At 39.8% G+C, this 20,827-nt stretch overlaps 1 protein-coding gene across 1 annotated transcript in view; it reads left to right on the top strand.

Annotated features, from left to right (window-relative positions):
- The window catches only part of PDE6C (phosphodiesterase 6C), a 42,337-nt gene that overhangs the window by 3,065 nt on the left and 18,445 nt on the right, over positions 1 to 20,827 (top strand). Inside the window, exons 2-9 of the mRNA XM_058187826.1 lie at positions 10,623 to 10,775; positions 12,226 to 12,315; positions 12,598 to 12,738; positions 14,790 to 14,864; positions 14,957 to 15,021; positions 15,118 to 15,184; positions 18,532 to 18,579; positions 18,754 to 18,903. Of these exons, the coding sequence (XP_058043809.1) occupies positions 10,623 to 10,775; positions 12,226 to 12,315; positions 12,598 to 12,738; positions 14,790 to 14,864; positions 14,957 to 15,021; positions 15,118 to 15,184; positions 18,532 to 18,579; positions 18,754 to 18,903 (789 nt within the window). The remainder of the gene's footprint in view (positions 1 to 10,622; positions 10,776 to 12,225; positions 12,316 to 12,597; positions 12,739 to 14,789; positions 14,865 to 14,956; positions 15,022 to 15,117; positions 15,185 to 18,531; positions 18,580 to 18,753; positions 18,904 to 20,827) is intronic.

Genomic DNA, 20,827 nt, shown 5'->3' with positions numbered 1-20,827 from the left:
ACTACTGAGTCAAAAGCTTTGCAGAAGTCTATGTAGATTGCATCTATTGATTTGCCTTGATCGAGATTTGAAGTCCATATGTTTTTGTTGAAGTCCATATTAAAATGCAATTTTGATTGCATTTTAAAGATTCTTCTACAGAAAGTGTGTATCTGTTGAACTAGCTAAGAGTTGGATTGTTTGATTCTAACGAAAGTAAAAAAGAGGAGTTAGTAATTAATGTAACCTATGAATATTATAGTACCACCCTGTCTGCATATCCAGTCCCCAATACAGATTTTGAATGTAAAATTTCAGACATTTTTAAATTCAATTGTTGTTGTTAGTTGCGAAGTCGTGTCCGACCCATCGCGACCCCATGGACAATGTTCCTCCAGGTCTTCCTGTCCTCTACCATCCTCTGGAGTCCATTTAAACTCATGCCTACTGCTTCAGTGACTCCATCCAGCCACCTCATTCTCTGTCGTCCCCTTCTTCTTTTGCCCTCAATCTTTCCCAGCATTAGGCTGGGAAAGATATTTCATAATCAATATTAGCACCCAATTATTGATCTCTTCCTTCCGATATATCCCTTCCTGTTGATATAATCCTGCACTTCTGAACTGTTTCATTATTATGATTGTGTTATAATTTTGATACCACCACTATTAATACCAATAATGTCCTGTTTCATTCTTCAGTCAAAACTCCCTCTGCCATCATCCTTACATTTACATAAGCAAATTCTGAAAATATACACTCTTAATCAGCATCATCATTGGAAATAAATTTTATTAAGAACTGCTTGATTGAAATCACTTTTAGACTTTTTTCAAAAAAGAATCTCTGTGTAATTCATATGCATATCAGAGATGGGTTTCAGCAGGTTCTGACCAGTTCTGGAGAACCGATAGCGGAAATTTTGAGTAGTTCGGAGAACCAGTAGTAAAAATTCTGACTGGCCCTGCCCCCATTTATTCTCTGCCTCCCAAGTCCCAGCTGATCGGGAGGAAATGGGTATTTTACAGTATTCGTCCCCTGGAATGGGGTGGGAATGGAAATTTTACCGTATCCTTCCCCTGCCATGCCCACCAAGCCACGCCCACCAAGCCACGCCATGCTCACCAAGCCATGCCCACAGAACCGGTAGTAAAAAAATTTGAATCCCTCCACCGATGCATACATATCAAAGAAAGATGTGTTTTTGGTTAAGCACAGAGCATTTCCATGTTTTTCTTGTATCACCGATGATTACACTACAGGTAGTCCTCAACTTACGACCACAATTGAGCCCACAATTTATGTTGCTCAGTGAGGTTTGTTAAGTGAATTTTGCCCCATTTTACAACTTTTCTTGCTGTAATGTTAAGTGAATCCCTGCAGTTGTAAAATTAGTAACCTGGTTGTTAAGTGAAACCTGGGTTCCCCATGGACTTTGCTTGGCAGAAGGTTGCAAAAGATGATCACCTGACATAGGGACGGTGCAGCTGTCATAAATGCGGGTCAGTTGTCAAGGATGCGGCAACAGTCATAAGTGTGAAAAATGGGCATAAGTCGTTTTTTTTCAGTGCCGTTGAAACTTTGAATGGCCACTAAATGTACTGTGGTAAGTTGAGGATTACTTGTATAAACTATTAAAAATACAGCAGAGGCACCAGCCAATTAACTCCATCCCCACTTTTTTCTGGGAGTAGGGGGAGTGGACATACTCTAAAACAGGGGTCTCCAAACATGGCAACCTTAAGACTTGTGGACTTCAACTCCCAGAATCTCTAGTTGAAGATGAAGCCATCTATTATTGTTGTGTCTGGACGGGTAGTCAGTTCCACAGCGATTGATTCAGGTGGGGAAGTGAGACAAAAACCCTTCTCTTCAGTTCCTTTCACCCCTTTTTTGTCCTGCATGCATCAGTGAAATTTGACATGAATAGAGAAATATGTTTTGGCTGATATAAGACTAGAGTTGAAGGCCACCCTATCCAGGTGATCTTCATTCCGAAAGTCCATCTTTTTGCTTTTATTGTTTCCCTGTTCCTTACTGAAGATTATGGAAGCTTGAGAAGAACTCAGGTTCCCTTGGACCCTCATGAAGATATTGGCATTTATCCTTCAACATTTGACATGCCCCGGCCCCCTCTCTGCTTCCGATTCAGAGCCCTGAGTTTTAAGTTTTATTGGGAGGGGTCAATCATCTCCAAGCCTTTCTCCAGAGTCGCCCCTTTTGTTTTAACTGTTCTTGCCTTCTGGCAGCTCTGTGCATGCACGCACTGGGAACAGGCTCCCCTGTTCCTCTGCCTCGCTAAGGTCTGACTCTGGAGGCTTCAGAGGCAGCACATACCTCCCAGATGGCCCGTTCTCTGCCTCCGATGCAGAGGGCTCGCCTGAACCTTCCCCAGACCCCAGTTGAAGTCCACAAGTCTTAAAGTTGTCAAGGTTGGAGACCCCTGCTCTAAAACCAGTGGTAGCTTGGAGAAAAACATTGATTGGATGATGTTCTCTGCGTGTTCCTATTAGTCAGTGGGAGGGAAACAAGATTATCTCTGATTGCATAATCTCTGTAGGTGGTATGTGTCTTCCTCAGTCTTGGGCCTTCTACCAAAGGCCTGGAAGTTTGAGACCTCTGCACAATATCTTAGTTATTTTTAGCACTGCAGTCTTCTGGGCAATAGAGCTCTAATGTTGTTCCTGGGAACTGGTGGGAAAGACTCTCCCAGTTTAGGGGTCACAGCCCCAAGTGCTCCTATCACCAATGGGACCACTTTGGGTTTTACTTTCCACATCCTCTTTAGTGCTTCTTTCAGGCCATGGTGCTTCTCCAGTTGCTCATACTCTTTCGTCCTTTTTTTTTTTTTTTTAAATCCCCATTTTCCAATTTACATAACAATAAACATTTTTTAACAGTGCTGTATCATGTGTCCCTTACAGTTATTTACATTTATTTCTATACATTTTTGTTTCTCTGTTCTAACCAATTATACCACTTATCCTACACCTCATAAAAGTCTGTTTCTTCCTTGCTTTTCATTTCTAATGTGAGCTTATACATCTCGGCACATTCTAATATCTTATGTATAATCATCTCCTTGGCTGGTATATTTTCAAATTTCCAACATTGAACAAAACAATTCATGCTGCTGTTACTATGTGTAAAATGATATATTGGAGTTGCTTCTTTATCCTTTGATTAATTATTTCTAATAAAAATAATTCAGCTTTAAATTCAATTTGTTCTCCTGTTATCTCCTGTAACCATCTCCTTATCTGTTCCCAATATTGCTTTGCTTTGGGGCATTGCCACCACATGTGATAAAATGTTCCATCCTTATATTTACACTTCCAGCAGTCCGGTTTCATATTTGCGTACATTTTGGCCAATCTCGCCGGTGTTAAATGCCACCTATAAAACATTTTATACTGATTTTCATTCTTTATATGCAGTCGACAATGTTAATTTACAGTTTTAATTTACATACTCCTTCTTCCTGATGTTGTTTTCAACAATACTTCTATCATCAGCTCTCTCTCTCTCTCTCTGTTTATGTATGTTAATTGCAAAAAAGTATGCTCTTTCTCGCTCATTAGAATTTAACGTGAAATTACCCAGACAAACAGTAATATTCAACTTTTAGAAAAATCATCTTAGGAGGCTCTCCAGAGACAAAGCCATTCTTCTCCAAAATCAACTAAGCTGTGGACACAGGAATTCATCCTGTGTGTTTATTTAGTTTCTTCTTTGAACATCCAGAAATAAGCAAACATTTAAAAAATAATTGAATTGTATCTTTTACTCTCTGCTTTTATGAAAAAAATTGACATTACACATTGACTTGATAATTTCCTAGTGGAAGAGACCATGCATGGATTCGAAAATTACCCTCAGCTCAATTTTCTATATCGCTTAATGGACATGCAGATTTTTGCAGCCCAGTATAATAATCCTATCTGGAGGAGAACAAGAAGCATTATACTTAACAACCCCTTTTTAATAAAACCAATATTGAAATCTCATAAGAAATCCCCTTTCTTAACAGGGGAAGATTAAATTTATGGCAACTCTAGTTTTACTGCACGTAGAATGACAAGAATTGGACTGTAAAAATTTGCATGACAAATTGATGATAGCAACCCAGAAATTCTAGATCTATCCAAATCAGATCTCATATATGTTAAACTCAGAACAATCTTTTATTTTAAGCAGGTATATCTTGGGAGACCAATTAATGCTTTTCATTGATACTATCCATCCTGGCCTAATTAGTTGCATTTCAAATGAAAATTCCCACCCTGAAGCCTAGGAAGGAGTGGGAAGCATATCAAAAAAAGACAAGATGGTGGTCACTCCACAAATAAAGCCCCTTTTACTACCTGCTTTTTAGCCTCCTGTAAGACGGGCCTCAATGTGTAAACTACAACTTCACTAAGGCTAATACATCATGTGATAACTTCCTTCTGGTTTAGGATTTAAAAATGGCTGTTTGATGAGGTATTCCAGGCTTCACCCAAAGTTTTGCTATAAAAAGTAGGTTATTGTCCTGAGGTAAGTGACTCTTCCTGGAAACAGGAAAGAGAGTGTTCTCATAATAACAGCATTGTATCCACTTCTCGTTTGTGGAGGAAAGCAATAATTCCTCTTCCAAGTGGATGAGGTTTGGCGATTGTCATGTGGGAATCCCTTATGGGTGCTTTTTCCACAGATGACTGGACATGAGAACCAGTCCATTAAGATGAGCTCTAGGGATGAGTTGGGATTGTTACAGTTGTACCAGCTCCTCTGCTACATGGCAACTCCCTGCCTGAACACCTGGATTCCATTTTTGGGTTGGTGGTGGAATTCCCTAGACTTACGGTCTTGGATTATTTCAATCTGTCTTCTTTGGGCATGGGATCTGAGATAGTTTGGGAGCCCATGGCTATCCTGATGCCATGGGCTATTCCTGATCATCCACAATGACACAGGTGTTCTTGTCGGATCTGATCTGAAATGGGGGAGCTCTTAGTGTCTCCCTTCTCATGGTCAAATCACATCCTGATTAGCATTGTATTCTCCAGAGCCACTGACCACTGCAGGGAGGCTGGATGCACTAGATTGATCTGCCCCTGGTGACGCATTGACCCAGATGGGTTTCAGAGGGAGCGGGGAGTAGCACCTGCTAGTTCAGGGGCTGTCAAACTCGATTTCTTTGAGGGCCACATAAGGATTGTGTTTGACCTGGGGGGGGCGGGGTATGTGTGGCCAGAGTAGGTGTGACCTGCTTGATGTCACTCATTTTGGGGGCGTCTGTGGCAGCACAAGTGCTCTGCCAGAGAAAATGGCTCTTGAGCTTCATATCCAGCTGCGAAGGCCTCCTGCAACCCTCTGCCAGCAAAACAGAGCTCCATTTTCGCTGGCAGAGGGTTGCAGGAGGTCATCGCAATTGGAAATGGAGCTCAAGAGCCCATTTTCGCTGGCAGAGGTATCGCAGGCCAGTCCCTCACTGTTTCCAGAGTGGCCCCACAACCCAGATCTAAGCACCTCACCAGCCAGATCCGGCCTGCGGGCCTTGAGTTTGACACCCCGTACTAGTTGCTGCACAGTGCAAGAGGCCTTGGTTTCCACTTGGAGTAGGAGGGCTGCTGAGGCTTTTGATAGGATTGCACCTATCCAATTTCTCCTCTCTTGTGGATCCTGCCACTTGCTGTGGTTCATTGATGAGCTGAGGGAGATGAAAAGATGAGAAGAAACATCTAGTGCTCAACAAAGGGCAAACTTGACCGAGCATGGGTTACAGATGCTATTAAGGCCTACCTTATGATGTTAAGAGTAGCAAAGCATCAATGCTTCTGCATCCTTTTTGCATCCATGGCCTTGTTTAGAGTGAACATGCCATCTTGGGAAGAAAGAGCTCAGAGAACCTCTTGCAGAAATGTGCAGGATAATTTGTTCAGCATCTATTGGACAAAGTTGCTTAAATTTCTTGGACTCCAGCCTTGTTGTAGGTCCAGAGAAGATGCCTAGAGAGGAGCCTTGCCTTGTTATTTGTGATTATTTTGAACCTCTTGGGCCTGAGGAAATGGACAGGGTCCTTAGGACTATTTTCTAGATGCATGCACCTCATAGCTTGTTAAAGTAGCCTGCGGGTGTCATGTGAGTGGACTCATTAGTGGTGAACTGCTATTGGACTTGAATGTCCAATAGCAGAGCGGGTATGTATATGTGGTAAAGGAGAAGTCGAAGATATCTCACATGTCTTATTGTACTGTGAGTTACACAGAGTATGTAGGTCAATATATATTCTCCACTTACTAGCGAGATTGCCAGGGAGGACAGACAACTTTTATGTAGACTTTCTCCTCCAAGACTCAAATCCGGCTATTACATGTGCAGTGGCAAAATTTTGTGTCGCTGCAATGTCCACAAGAAAAAAATTGGTTACCGAATTATAGATGTCAACTGATGCCAACTTTTTGGAGATATATATAATAGTTATGGGAAAAATAAATTTACTCACATACCTGATGGTTCTCCATGCATGTAAATTAGGAAGGGACCCTATTGGTTGAGATCATGTATTTTAATTATAGGAAAGGTACTAGACATGATTGATGTCAGTAGTATTTTAATTTTAAGTTATATAACAGATAACTGGTTTTATCATAGATTTTATTTGATATGTATTATTTTATTCTTGAATTTTTAATTATATATTTACTGAGTGTTTTTTATTTGTTCTGGCCTATGGCTGTAATAAACTTACTTACTTACTGACTTGAATGTTCTTTACCTCTTAAAATGGATTTGGTTTGCCCCCTCCTCAGGATGTCATCACTGGGTTCCACTACGCCGGGCAATTCTCATCCATTATCTAACATCCACTTTTTGGGAAGGTGATTAAGAAGGTGGTTATGCAGAAGTTTTAGAGGGCCTTGGACGAAGTGGGTTATCTGTTTTCCTTTCAGTTGGAATTCAGATCTTGGTATGAAATGGAAGTGGCATTGGTTGCCATTTTAGATGCTCTCTGGCAAAACAGGATGGGAATCATCCATCCATCCATCCTTGCCCTACTTAATCTCTCTGTAGCTTTTGATTCCATTGAACATAGTATCCTTCTGGATTGTCTCAGGGGACTATGAGTATGTAGCACTGTGTTGTTGTCGGATCCAGTTGGGGTGTATTCAGGGAGGAGAGATCCTGCCCAAGAACCAAGTATGTGAGATGTCCCTTATTATTGACTTATTCAATAATCATGTGAAGCTGTTGGGTGACTTTGTCTGTCACCATGAGGTGAAGTATCACAGACCCAGTGCACAATCTGTGGGCCTCCTAGACTCAGGACTGCAGATGGCACATGTGGCTAGAAAGGCCTTTGCACAGCTTTGTGTTGCATACCAGTTCCACCCATTCCTGGATCGGGTATTCTGCTCACAGTTACTAATGCCCTAGTCACCTCCTGATTGGATTACTGTAATGCGCTTTACACAGGGCTGCCCTTGAAGATTATCTGGAAGCTTCAGCTGGTGCAAAATACAGTAGGATGAGCAGTTATATGTGCTAAAACAGCACGTTATGTCTCAGCTCTGCAAGATGTATTAGTTCTCAGTCTGCTTCTGGGTCCAATTCAAAATGCTGGCTTTGATTTCTCAAGCCCTTCATGGCACGAGGCCAGGTTATTTGAGGGACCATGTCCCCCCAATTACATCCGCTTGTTTCATCAGCTCCAACAAGAGAGGCATGCTGTCTCTCGGTAGGCCCAAGGATTGGGGGGAGCCTTCTCTGTTGTGGCATTTGTCTTATGGGACCTTTTCAACCCTGAAGGGAGATCAGCTTCATTCCTCATTTCCCAGAAATCCCTCAACATCTGGCTTTGTCATCAGGCCTGGGGGGAGGGAGGTCTCAGGGAACTGGTGGGATCTTGAGGTGGCTTTATTACTGAGAATCTCGTGTGTGTGTGTGTGTGTGTGTGTGTGTGTGTGTGTGTGTTTAAATATGACTGTGTTCAACGTGTTTATAGTTTGCATACTTTTTTTTTTTTTGCTTAATACCACCTGGAGTCACTTCTCATAAGATCAGGGACTAGACAAATTTGATAAATAAAGAAATATTTTTTCCTTCATAAGATGGTAAAACTGCTTCTATAAGCGGGCCGATATAGAGTTATAGGCCAAAGTATTACTTGCATTATGTATGTTTAGTTTTGTTTTTCAATGACAAAGGATATATTGAAATGTTATCCAATCACTGTTTCATATTGTGAACTGGGCAAAATGTACATATGTTGAAATTCAGTTTATATTCTACATATTTATATTTAAGAAGGTTCAAATAGCTGTAGCATCTATGGGACAAACTGTACTTACAGTGGAGCGGGGCATACATCCTGGTGCTGCCACCACTATATTGCCCATTTTGGGAGAGAGAGAGGGAGGGAGGGAGAGAGAGAGAGAGAGAGAGAGACTCAAACAGACACAGTTGCAGATAAATCTGGTGCAGAGGTAGAGAGACTGGTACCAATCATGCCTCCTAACCAACCATCAGAAGGTTTTATTTATTATATTTATTTATTTATTTTGTCACAACAGTATATATAAGCACTGACATGTAACAACTATATAATATATAAGCATATATATGAACATAAGTATGTAATAACTATATTAATTAGATATAATGAAAGGGAATAATAGGACAGGAACGGTAGGCACGTTTGTGCTCTTATGCACGCCCCTTACAGACTTCTTAGGAATGGGGTGAGGTCAATGGTAGACAGTTTTTGGTTAAAGCTTTTGGGATTTTGAGAAGAGACCACAGAGTCAGGTAGTGAGTTCCAAGTGTTAATAACTCTGTTACAGAAGTCATATTTTCTGCAATCAAGATTGAAGCGGTTTACATTAAGTTTAAATCTGTTGTTTGCTCTTGTATTAATTACATTAATACAATTAATTGTATTAATTACATTAAGTTTAAATCTATTGTTTGCTCTTGTATTGTTGCAACTGATTGTATTGTTACGATTGATTGAATATGGAACATTCCCATACAGATTGTATGGAAATGTTCATATGATCCTCATCCTGAAATTAGAAGTACTTTGTTATGCATGCATGGAGATTCATGGGAAAACAGGTTTAGTTATCTGGGAACTGAAGGTGGGGTTCAGTTGGAATAATTCCATTTGTCTTCTCGATGTCTCCACAAAATAAAAGACCAAAGCAGAATTGAGTACTTTAGTAAAATGTTTTTTTGGGGGGAGTGGTCCATGCAGCACTTTGGTTCTGAAGGTAAAGGCTGATGTGATGAAGTTATCTGGAAGATATCTGGAGAAAACCTGGAATGGAACTAATTAGGATATCGTGCAAAAATGACAAAATATGTTGTTACATTAGAAGATCATCCCTTTCATGCTTGGGTTATGATACCACATGCAAACACAGTATATAGATGACAGAGCTTCTGTTGCAAGAACAGAACAGAACAGAACAGAACAGAATAGAATAGAATAGAATAGAATAGAATAGAATAGAATAGAATAACTTTATTGTCACTTTGAATGTACACTAACTGGCATACATTAAAAATAAAATTTAATTGCATACAACTCTTAAAGGGTCACTACCTCCAATTTTACACTACATGAACATGATAAGATGAATAAATAAATAAATAAATAAATAAATATGTATATACCCATATATATTATATGACACAGAGAAACAACACAGTCTAGTTTGGTTGTATACATGTTTATGGCAAGAAAAATGAATCTTGTGAGTGTACCAGACAGATAGCATAGAGAACAAAACTGTTACAGAATCTGGTAGTACTGCTAGAACTACTTTGAAGCCTCCTCCCAGAGGGAAGCAACAGAAACAGACTGTGAAGTGGGTGTGTGGGGTCTCTAACAATGCTTTGAGCTCTAAGCACATAGCGCTTATAAGCAGCATCCTGAATAAAGGGAAGTGAGATTCCTATAATCTTCTCGGCTGTCCTCACCACTCTCTGTATGGACTTTCTATCTGAAATGCTGCTGCTACCAAACCAAACAGTGATGCAGTTTGTTAAAATGCTCTCAATTGTGCCTCTGTAAAAAGTGGCCAGGACAGAAGGAGAAAAATGTGCTCTCCTTATCCGACACAGGAAATGCAAACACTTCACTGAGGATGACATCTGGAGAAACCAGTTCAGATTGTTAGTTATCTGCACCTCGAAATACTTAATACTGTCGACCACCTCTATAGCTGCATCTTTGATACTGAATGGGGTGTGACTACGCCATCTCTTTCTAAAATCTACAATGATCTCTTTTGTTTTATTAACATTTAGAACCAGGGTACTTTTATTGCACCAGTCCACCATAGCCTTCACCTTTTCCCTATAAACATCTTCATTGTCATCCCGGATAAGACCCACCACTGCCGTGTCATCTGCATGCTTCACAATAAGATTCGTGTGTTTTATCACTTGCCTCCCTATATCCCTCTTGCAGGTGTCATTATATAACTGTGCCATTCCCTCAATACACTTCTCCGTGTTAAGGGATAAATTAGACTTATCTCTCGGGGGTGTCAGAGACAAGCGGTAATAATTCAGTTCTTTGCAGATGAAATGTGTCTTCAGGATTATCCTAACTCATACTTGAAAAGTAAACTAACTGTTCCTGTTTGTTTCAGAATAATCACTTCTCTGACTTTGTGGATAAGCAAACTGGTTATACGACCAACAATATGCTCACCATTCCCATTGTGCAAAATAAGGAAGTTCTCGCTGTTTTCATGGCACTCAATAAACAAAATGCCTCTGAGTTCACTAAAGAGGATGAAGATGTAAGTACGGATTTCTTTTTCCAGAAAACACATTGCTTTGCTTAATCACGCCTCTTTCGGTTAGCAGCTTGAGATCATCTTACATTTTAGTGTTGTTGAAGCCTAACATGGGTTCTCTCCATGGATTTCTTATGCACATCAGAGGAGAAACTTTAAGAAGAAAGAGGTGTATTTCAACTAAATATATTCACAGTAGATGCCACTTGCCTAACAGAAGCATCTGCAAGTGGGAACAGGGGAGTATCCAAACGTTAAGAGGAAGTCTTCAACTGTGTGATTCAAGCCCTGCCAATTAAAATACGTTGTTGTACATACGATGCACATAAACAAGAAACGGGCTTCCATCCGGCTATCGTGGCTGCCATCTTGAATTTTGATTTCACTGTGGACGCCATTGCTCCCTACAATACTGATGGCAAGCAATGATTTATCACATAAACCAGGCAATGTTCAATACTTTTCAAGATAGATATGTTTCTTTCTACATACTTTATGTATTTTATTTGTTTTTGACTATGGTTGTATTTATTACCTTGCCATTCTTTTAGTATTATTTACTTCTACTGTGATTATTTCAAAAGCAGGGTATATGATAGCGCTAGATTTAGCAGGAGCAATTTTTTTACCCTGCTTTTTTTTCCTGAGGCTAAAACTTGACATGCCAAGCAGCATTCCCTCAAGGTGTAATTTATATCTTAAGCGCTTGAGTCCCCCACCCACCCCCAAAAAAGAAAAAGTTGAAAATCCTAATTTGAGTGATGACTTTAAGAGTTGCTGAGAATCAATTTTTTTTTAAAAAAAAAAAGCTTGCCCCCCTCCATCTGGCCCAAGTGTCAGGTGCAAAAGACCACACATGAAGGTTCAATTTAACTGATTTGTTGCTAAAGGCCTATACACAAGAATCTTTTCAACTAATGGTTGTACTTGATATGAGTTAGATAAGGGTCACTGTCACTCAAGTGGGGGAGGGGTCAGACTTAATTCGTTGGGTGCTGCATAGCGATTCTAGGCTGGTCCCTCATTTCACCCCTCCCTCTGGCTCTACCAAGCCTTCTACACCAAGATCCTGATTGCCTTCTGTCTGCAGGCCAAATTTTTCCAGTAAGAGTCAGGCAACCATGAGGTTAACTTCCCTGCTAGCTCATTATCTAGCTCTCTATCATCTATTTATTAAGTTTATTTGCCACCCATCTTTTTCTCATGAAATTGTAATTGCATAAATTTGGTCTCAGCATTGACAATTTAAAAATGTATGGACTTAAACTCCCAGCCAGGTTGGCTAGGAAATTCTGAGAACAACAACAACAACAACAACAATTTATTATTACAGTCTTAGACCAGAGACCATTCTGGGAATTGAAGTTCACATATTTTGAAGTCACCAAGCTTGAGAAAACACTGATAGCGTACAATAATTTGTTGTACATTTATTTCTATTTTTTTTTTGCAGGTCTTTAATAAATATATTCAGTTTCTTGCACTTGCTGTGAAACAATGCCACATAACATACCTGTATAACATTGAACTTAGAAAGAGTCAGGTAAATGATTATCTTCTTTAATAGTCAACTAAATGCTATTATTTTGTACAGACAGTTTGGTTTTATCTTTTCTTTTGCCAAGAGGACATGTTAAGCTGCCATTGCCTATATTTGGTAACTATGTTAGTTCCAAACGTCCTATTATGTCATAGGCCTTATCAGATAATATCACAAATGCCTTGAATGTTTGAACAGGCGTTATCATGTTTTTTTCTATCTCTCATCAGCCACATATTAAAATACTACCATCACCCCCATCCCATCCTACCTTCTTTTCAATAGATACTTTTATGGTCTGCCAACAAAGTATTTGAAGAACTTACAGATATTGAGCGACAGTTTCACAAAGCCATGTACACTGTTCGACAACATTTAAATTGTGAAAGATATTCCATTGGTCTGCTGGATATGACCAAAGAGAAGGTCAGTATAATTTTATTTACCACCAGAAAACAATTTAACTCCTTATCATGCCTTGCTTCCAAGGAAAGCCTCTTGTCATAACTGAGCCATAAACAAAAAAATAAAAATAAAAATGAAAAACACAATCTTTAAAAATGAATTTTATTGAACCGTGGGTTTCTTGATGCTCTCTAAGCTTGAATGTGTCTATAGAGGTTCTCAGCCATCCGGGTCATGGTAGTCCAAAATTGCTTTTTTATATATAAAGGCAGTTGGACTTACTGACTTTTCCTTATGACATTTCTCTTCTCATCCAACAGCGGGTGCAGAGGCAGAAGCCTCTGATCCAGCTACTCTGGAGGCTGAGGCTAGCGGATCGCTTGAGCTCAGGAGTTCTGGGCTGCAGTGGGCTATGCCAATCAGATGTCTGGACTAAGTTCGGCATTGATATGGTGATATGGTGATATATGGTGATCCCTGGGGAGCCGAGGGCCACCAGGTTGCCGAAGGAGCGGGTGAACCAGTCCAGATTGCTTCTCATGCAAAATCTTCTGAACTGAAGAAGTTTATTGGATGAGAAGCGAAATTTCTTAAAGAAAAATCAGAAAATCTCTGAGCTAGGTGGTTTTCTTGTGGACATTTCATTACCAGACTAGTTAACATCATCAGTGCATGATAATATCGGTAGTGCTAAAGTTACTAGACTGGTAATGGAACATCTGCAAAGAAAACCACCAAACTCAGAGAGCACGGAGGCCCCCGCTGTTTTAACCATATTAAGTGTTGTCCTGCCTGGTCCAAATGTTCTGATAAGGGGTTCAAAAATAGACTACAGAATGAGAGAAGCCCTGCCCTCTTTTTACATGCGTTGGGTATACAACGCACAAGAGAAAGGATTTCCATTTCATAATAGCCACAGATATTATTCTCAGTCATTCGACAATAGTCCAGACAGGAAACCAAATCCATGAGTACTAACACTATTTTTATTGTAAGGTTACAGTCATAGAACCTTGCATGTTTGAAAGCATTTCCCTTCTCCCCTGTCTTTACTTTCTAGATAAATAGGGAGGGTCTCTTTTGAGATGCTTTCTGCATCTCCATTCCATGTGCAGATTGAGATTTCTCTTATCTGACCAATGCCCTGGCTATAGCTCTTTGTTCTGACCTAGGCTTCCTGAGACAGTAAAAAGCACACAATTAGTCCCAAAAACCCTATTTTGATTTCAACGGCTGTGAATTATGTTCATTCCCAGCTGTGATGAGTCACAAATAGTTTGTAAAGAGTCCAACAGAAGTCTGCCACAATCCTTCGGGATAAAGCTGATAAGTAACCACCTTTCCCTTGACACACTGCCAAAGACCTAATTGGTAATTAGCTTTGCAAGGCCACATGGAGCACAGAGTCAAAACAGAGCTTCAGAATTTAAACCGACCAGCACGAACAAAGTTGCTTCCTACAAAGGCTCACGTGCCTTTGCTCCTCCTGTATTTCTTATGGGAGGGGCCAATCATCTCCAAGCCTTACTCCCAAGTCGCCCCTTTTGTCTTAACTGTTCTTGCCTTCTGGCAGCTTTGCACATGAGCACACTGGGAACAGGCTCCCCCTGTTCTTCTGCCTCGCTGATGTCAGACTCTGGAGGCTCCAGAGTCAGCACATAACTCCCAGATGGCCCTGGCCCCGTCTCTGCTTCCAACGCAGACCCTGCATCCGAACCTTCCCCAGACCCCAGGACTGGCCTATGTTCCTCCCCAGCCTCCTTACTTTCCAACTCTGCTGCCAGCTCCACAGGCTGCCGGCAGACCACAAAACTCTTCCCCCATCTCCCAAGGTTATTCTTGCCACCCATTGCATCTGTCTTGTCCTTCTCTGTGGATGCTGCTGTGTACTGAGCTTACAGTATACTCAGTTGAGTTTTCTAGGAATTAGGCAACCTTTTGGATACAGATTTTCTCTTATCCAATGGCAGAGGATGAGAATTGAAGTCCAAAATACTGTATATGGAGGACACTAGGTTTTTACAAGCTTCTTTTATTCAGAAGCCCCTTCAATAATATGTAATTATTTCCAGGAATTTTATGATGAATGGCCAATTAAATTGGGAGAAGTAGAGCCTTACAAAGGACCAAAGACCCCTGATGGTCGGGTGAGTAGATACATTTCATCTGTCCAAATTATAATTTGTGGAATGTTGATACATTCTAAGATTCTTGTATTGCTTTTCTCCCTTGTGTTTAGGAAGTTAACTTCTATAAGATTATTGATTATATTCTACATGGAGAAGAACAAATCCAAGTAATTCCGTAAGTGCTTCTTATTAGGTACTCAAATAGTAAATAGCTGTAGGAGTTCATGGTATAATATGAAATGATGGTTTTTATCTTGTTCTCTGTCTTCAGGTCACCTCCTGCAGATCACTGGTGTCTTGTCAGTGGCTTACCAACTTATGTTGCTGTAAATGGATTTGTAAGTTCAGGATGTTACTTCTCTACCATTCTTTCTGGGGCTATATGTGTTTTGTGTGGAAATTCACATAGTTCACATTTGAACTAATCATAAGAATTAAGCAATGTTTCCTTAAAGGAGCAGCTTTACTGGCTGACTGTAACTTTGTTGCTTGAATCCTTATGATTTATATTGATATCGACTGTTTCCTAGTATGTACCCTATGACTATCATTAAGTGTTGTACTTTATGATTCTTGACGAATGTATCTTGTCTTTTTATGTACACTGAGAGCCTATGAACCAAAGACAAATTCCTTGTGTGTCCAATCACACTTGGCCAATAAAGAATTCTATTCTATTCTATTCTATTCTATTCTATTCTATTCTATTCTATTCTATTCTATATGGGAAGGAATAACATTGTGATGCAATTATCTGTGACCCTCTTTTACTTCATTTGTACTTAGGCTGTTTGACTGTGATCAAATTAATTGTGTTCTGTGGCACAAAAATATACCATTTGTCTATTTAGCTTAATGTTCTCCACACTGAATGACAGTAGCTCAAGATTCTAGATCAGGACTTGACTCAGTTCTATTCATGAAAAATTGTGGATTATGCTTAAAGCTGTTGGCTTTCAAAGCCCTACTATCTTACTACAGCCTTCCTGCTCTAGCTTCTAGATCAGGGTTTCCCAAACAATGAAGTTTACCTCCCTTGAGGAGCTGCAAGCCGAGTCCAGAGTGGTCTGTAGTTGTACACTCTTACAATAAATCTACCTTTCCCAAAAAATTCATTGTATAGCTTTTCTCCCTTGTGTTTAGGAAGTTAACTTCTATAAGATTATTGATTATATTCTACATGGAGAAGAACAAATCCAAGTAATTCCGTAAGTGCTTCTTATTAGGTACTCAAATAGTAAATAGCTGTAGGAGTTCATGGTATAATATGAAATGATGGTTTTTATCTTGTTCTCTGTCTTCAGGTCACCTCCTGCAGATCACTGGTGTCTTGTCAGTGGCTTACCAACTTATGTTGCTGTAAATGGATTTGTAAGTTCAGGATGTTACTTCCCTACCATTCTTTCTGGGGCTATATGTGTTTTGTGTGGAAATTCACATAGTTCACATTTGAACTAATCATAAGAATTAAGCAATGTTTCCTTAAAGGAGCAGCTTTACTGGCTGACTGTAACTTTGTTGCTTGAATCCTTATGATTTATATTGATATCGACTGTTTCCTAGTATGTACCCTATGACTATCATTAAGTGTTGTACCTTATGATTCTTGACGAATGTATCTTGTCTTTTTATGTACACTGAGAGCCTATGAACCAAAGACAAATTCCTTGTGTGTCCAATCACACTTGGCCAATAAAGAATTCTATTCTATTCTATTCTATTCTATTCTATTCTATTCTATTCTATTCTATATGGGAAGGAATAACATTGTGATGCAATTATCTGTGACCCTCTTTTACTTCATTTGTACTTAGGCTGTTTGACTGTGATCAAATTAATTGTGTTCTGTGGCATAAAAATATACCATTTGTCTATTTAGCTTAATGTTCTCCACACTGAATGACAGTAGCTCAAGATTCTAGATCAGGACTTGACTCAGTTCTATTCATGAAAAATTGTGGATTATGCTTAAAGCTGTTGGCTTGCAAAGCCCTACTATCTTACTACAGCCTTCCTGCTCTAGCTTCTAGATCAGGGTTTCCCAAACAATGAAGTTTACCTCCCTTGAGGAGCTGCAAGCCGAGTCCAGAGTGGTCTGTAGTTGTACACTCTTACAATAAATCTACCTTTCCCAAAAAATTCATTGTATAGCTTCATTCTTCATGATTTTGGAGTTTAGATTTTTAGAAGCTGATGTGTATATTGAGATTACACTAAAGGGAAGTGGATGGCAAAAAGTTATTTTTTCTAGTTAATGTATTTTATGAGTGGTTAACAATCATCTTCAGCCATTACAGGTAGTCCTCAACTTACAATTGAAATTGAACCTGGAATTATAGTTGCAAGTCATGCTGTTCATTGAGTGGGGCACAATGTAACTGTGCCCAATTGTACAACTTTTAGTTAGTTGTAAGTAAGAAAATACTGGAGTCATTAAGCCAGGGGTGTCCAAACTTGGCAACTTTAAGACTTGTGGACTTCAACTCCCAGAATTCCTGAGCAAAGCTGGCTGAGGAATTCTGGGAGTTGAAGTCCACAAGTCTTAAAGTTGCCAGGTTTGGACACCCCTGCATTAAATGAATCTGTTGTCTGTGGCAGCCTTTTTTTGGCCAGAAACCGGAAGTAAAGACCACTTTCCAGCAAAAAAAACCCATCCTAAATCATGGTCTCGTGTCTGTGGGATACTGCAAACAACTGTAAATGTAGGCCAGCTGTCCAGCACCCAAAGTGTGATCATATGGCTGTGAGAGGAATGGCTGTCAGAAAGGATATTTTCAGGGGGAAAGCCATACCAAGGCATGGAGTGTGGAACTGTGAAGCCACATCGTAAGTACATTTTGGGGAGTCCATTGAACTTCGAATGGTTGCAAAGTAACTAATTGTAAATTGAGGATTATACTGTACTGCTTTGTAGACAGACCATATTGGCAGTAACATTTTCGTTCAAAAACCCTGAAGGACACGAAGGCATTGAAGGCTTATGTAGGCTAAAAGGTAGGTTTGAACATTATTGTACACTATTATTTTTCAAGTACAGGTAGTCCTTGACTAACAACAGTTCGTTTAGTGACCATTTGAAGTTAACAATAGCACTGAAAAAAGTGACATATGGCCATTTTTCAAACAACCCTTTCAGCATCCCCATGGTGAGATGATTGACATTTGGATGCTTGACAAATGACTCACATTTATGACGGTTGCTGTGTCCCGCAGTCCTGGGATTCGCTTTTGCGACCTTCTGACAAACAAAGTCAGTGGGGAAGACAGATTCACTAATTTAACAACTGCAGTGATTCACTTAACATATGTGCAAGAAAAGTCATAAAATGGGGCAAAACTCACTTAACAAATGTCTCACTTAGCAACATAAATGTTGGGCTCAAGTGTGGTCATAAGTTGAGGACTACCTTTTTCATTATCCACTTTCAGGTGAACCCAAAAATGGCAGTTCCAAATAATTTTATTTTTTTTTTCATTTGGAAAGCAGAGTCTCATTCACTGAATTTTATAGGGCGGTCATTAGTTTCCTTTCAGCATTCCCTAAGTTCTCACGACTTCTTCTAACTTTTTTCATATCACAAACTAAGTAATAAATACCTGTTAAGAAAGGTAAGATGGAAAAAGAGTAATGAATGCCAATATTTATAAGTAGGAACTAATCTTTATCGTATATTTTCTCCCCTAGATTTGTAATATGATGAATCCAGCATCAGATGAATACTTCAATTTTCAGGTAATACCATTTTTACTGGGTCATTTTAGTAAGCAAGTAAATAGATAAAAACATTAATTCTTATTTTATATAGATTGACCCTCTGCCTTTTTCCTATGTACATGCACCATGCATGCTGTGCTGGTCTCCTTAAATTACTTTTATAGCCTTTCTTTTCCTTTTCCTTTTGTTTAGAAAGAAGCTTTGGATGACTCAGGCTGGACTGTCAAAAATGTCTTATCTTTACCTATTGTAAACAAAAAAGAAGAGATTGTAGGCGTAGCTACCTTTTACAACAGGAAAGATGGCAAACCCTTTGATGAATATGACGAACAGATCACTGAAGTAAGTTCAAAGTTGGCAGGTTTTATCAGCTTACAGCCGGGCACTGGAGAAAGGAAATTCTCATAGAAACAAATAACTATGTATACTTGTTAATGTGATCTGATCGTCTCTGCTGCAGTCCTTTAAACAGAATTTAGAATCAGTGGCTTACCTTGCAAGGAAGGAGTTAAATATCTTGAGTGTGTCCTTAGGTACAACTCATTGTTATAAACAAGGATAATAAAAATGATAGAATACAGTAGCTGTTAGTATATTGGTAAAAGTACCATGAAAGTTAATGTACCATCCACAACCTCACTATCTGTCAAATCTGCCTCAGCTTGAACCTCCATTTATTGAGCAAGATAGTTTACTGGAAGTCAAGTGAATTATAGCCAGAACTGAAAATCATGCACCAAAATCCCCAAGTCTAACTTTTCCCTCCCTTAGTTGCCTCCCATCATTGGGCCCACGTGTCCAATCAAATTCAAACAAGATGTTTTTAGAACAGTCACATCCGGCATAATTTTGATATGCAGCTGCTTTCCATTCCCAGACGATTGTCCTTGAAACCCATCTCGGGGAAATACAATGAAGTTTCCTTTCCCTCGAAGCATTCCCCCTCCCATCAGTCCAGAGGTTTCAGCAGGTTCTGACCAGTTCTGGAGAACCAGTAGTGGAAATTTTGAGTAGTTTGGAGAACCGATAAATACCACTTCTGACTGGCCCCTCCCCCATCTATTCTCTCCCAAGTCCCAGTTGATCAGGAGGAAATGGGGATTTTGGAGTATCCTTCCCCTGGAGTGGGGAGGGAATGGAGATTTTACAGTATTCTTCTCATGCCACGCCCACCAAGCCAAGCCACACCCACCAAGCCACGCCCACAGAACTGGTAGTAAAAAAAATTGAAATCCACCACTGCGATCAGTCCCCTCAGAATTCATGGAAGCTGATACTGAATGGTTGTGAAGCACAAGTGTGAGGTGACAGCTGATACTATCCATCATTAAGAGATCATTGGAAGTCCACTATATGGCCAAGAACCCTTCATTCTACCCATGGAATGGGCTAGCTTGTTGGGAATCATATAGTAGTAGCAAGTTTCATCTGTTTCCTTTGAGTTGCATTGGTTAAACTAGTTCGTTTTTTAGCTAAATGCATATTGGTGCTCATATTAGGATCATCAGTGTGTGTGTGTGTGTGTGTGTGTGTGTGTGTATGAAAATAGTCAAGATGACAGAAGCAACTGGCAATCAAGGGCCACCCCTTTTGTATATGTAAACATCAGACATATATAAAAGGGTTGAGACATTGATAATAGCAACTGCCATCTTGGGTTTTTTGCCACCTTCTCTCCCAGGCATTACTGGTTATTAACTTTGACAGGGAGGGCATGGCACTCCCTACATATCTTTGCCCATCCTCTACTTACTTCTGCATCTTCCTGAAGGTAGGTAGATAGCTACAAAATTTGGCACTTCCCCTGTAGCTCCACTGACTCTGTGGCATGCTCTCCAACAAATATTTGAAATGTAGTTTTAATGTAATCACATAAACTTTTATTGTATAATTGCTGCAGGCCACCATCCAACCATCCAAAATGGTACAACCTGTCCCTTTTCTCCCAATCTTTCTGTAGTTTCTTCCTCTTAGCCTGCTCCATTAGGATCCCTACCTTTGAAGTCCTAAAACAGATGAGAAGGAGATCCATTCTCCTAATGGTGTTACTTACATGGTATGCCTACAATAGGGCATAGAAATTTCTAAATAGAAATTATGTATAAGCTATACATAACATGCCATAATCAGACAAGACTCTTGTACAGACATGTTGACTTCCTCTCCAGCACACATACATACAGAGAAATGTTCATTGTACATGTGAAAACTTACATATGATAAAACCTGGAGCAGGGGTCTCCAACCTTGGCAACTTTAAGACTTG

Source organism: Ahaetulla prasina, chromosome 6, assembly GCF_028640845.1.
Source record: "Ahaetulla prasina isolate Xishuangbanna chromosome 6, ASM2864084v1, whole genome shotgun sequence".
Taxonomy (NCBI): domain Eukaryota; kingdom Metazoa; phylum Chordata; class Lepidosauria; order Squamata; family Colubridae; genus Ahaetulla; species Ahaetulla prasina.
The sequence above is the reverse complement of the archived record's forward strand: the minus strand, read 5'-3'. Positions and strand labels throughout refer to the sequence as shown.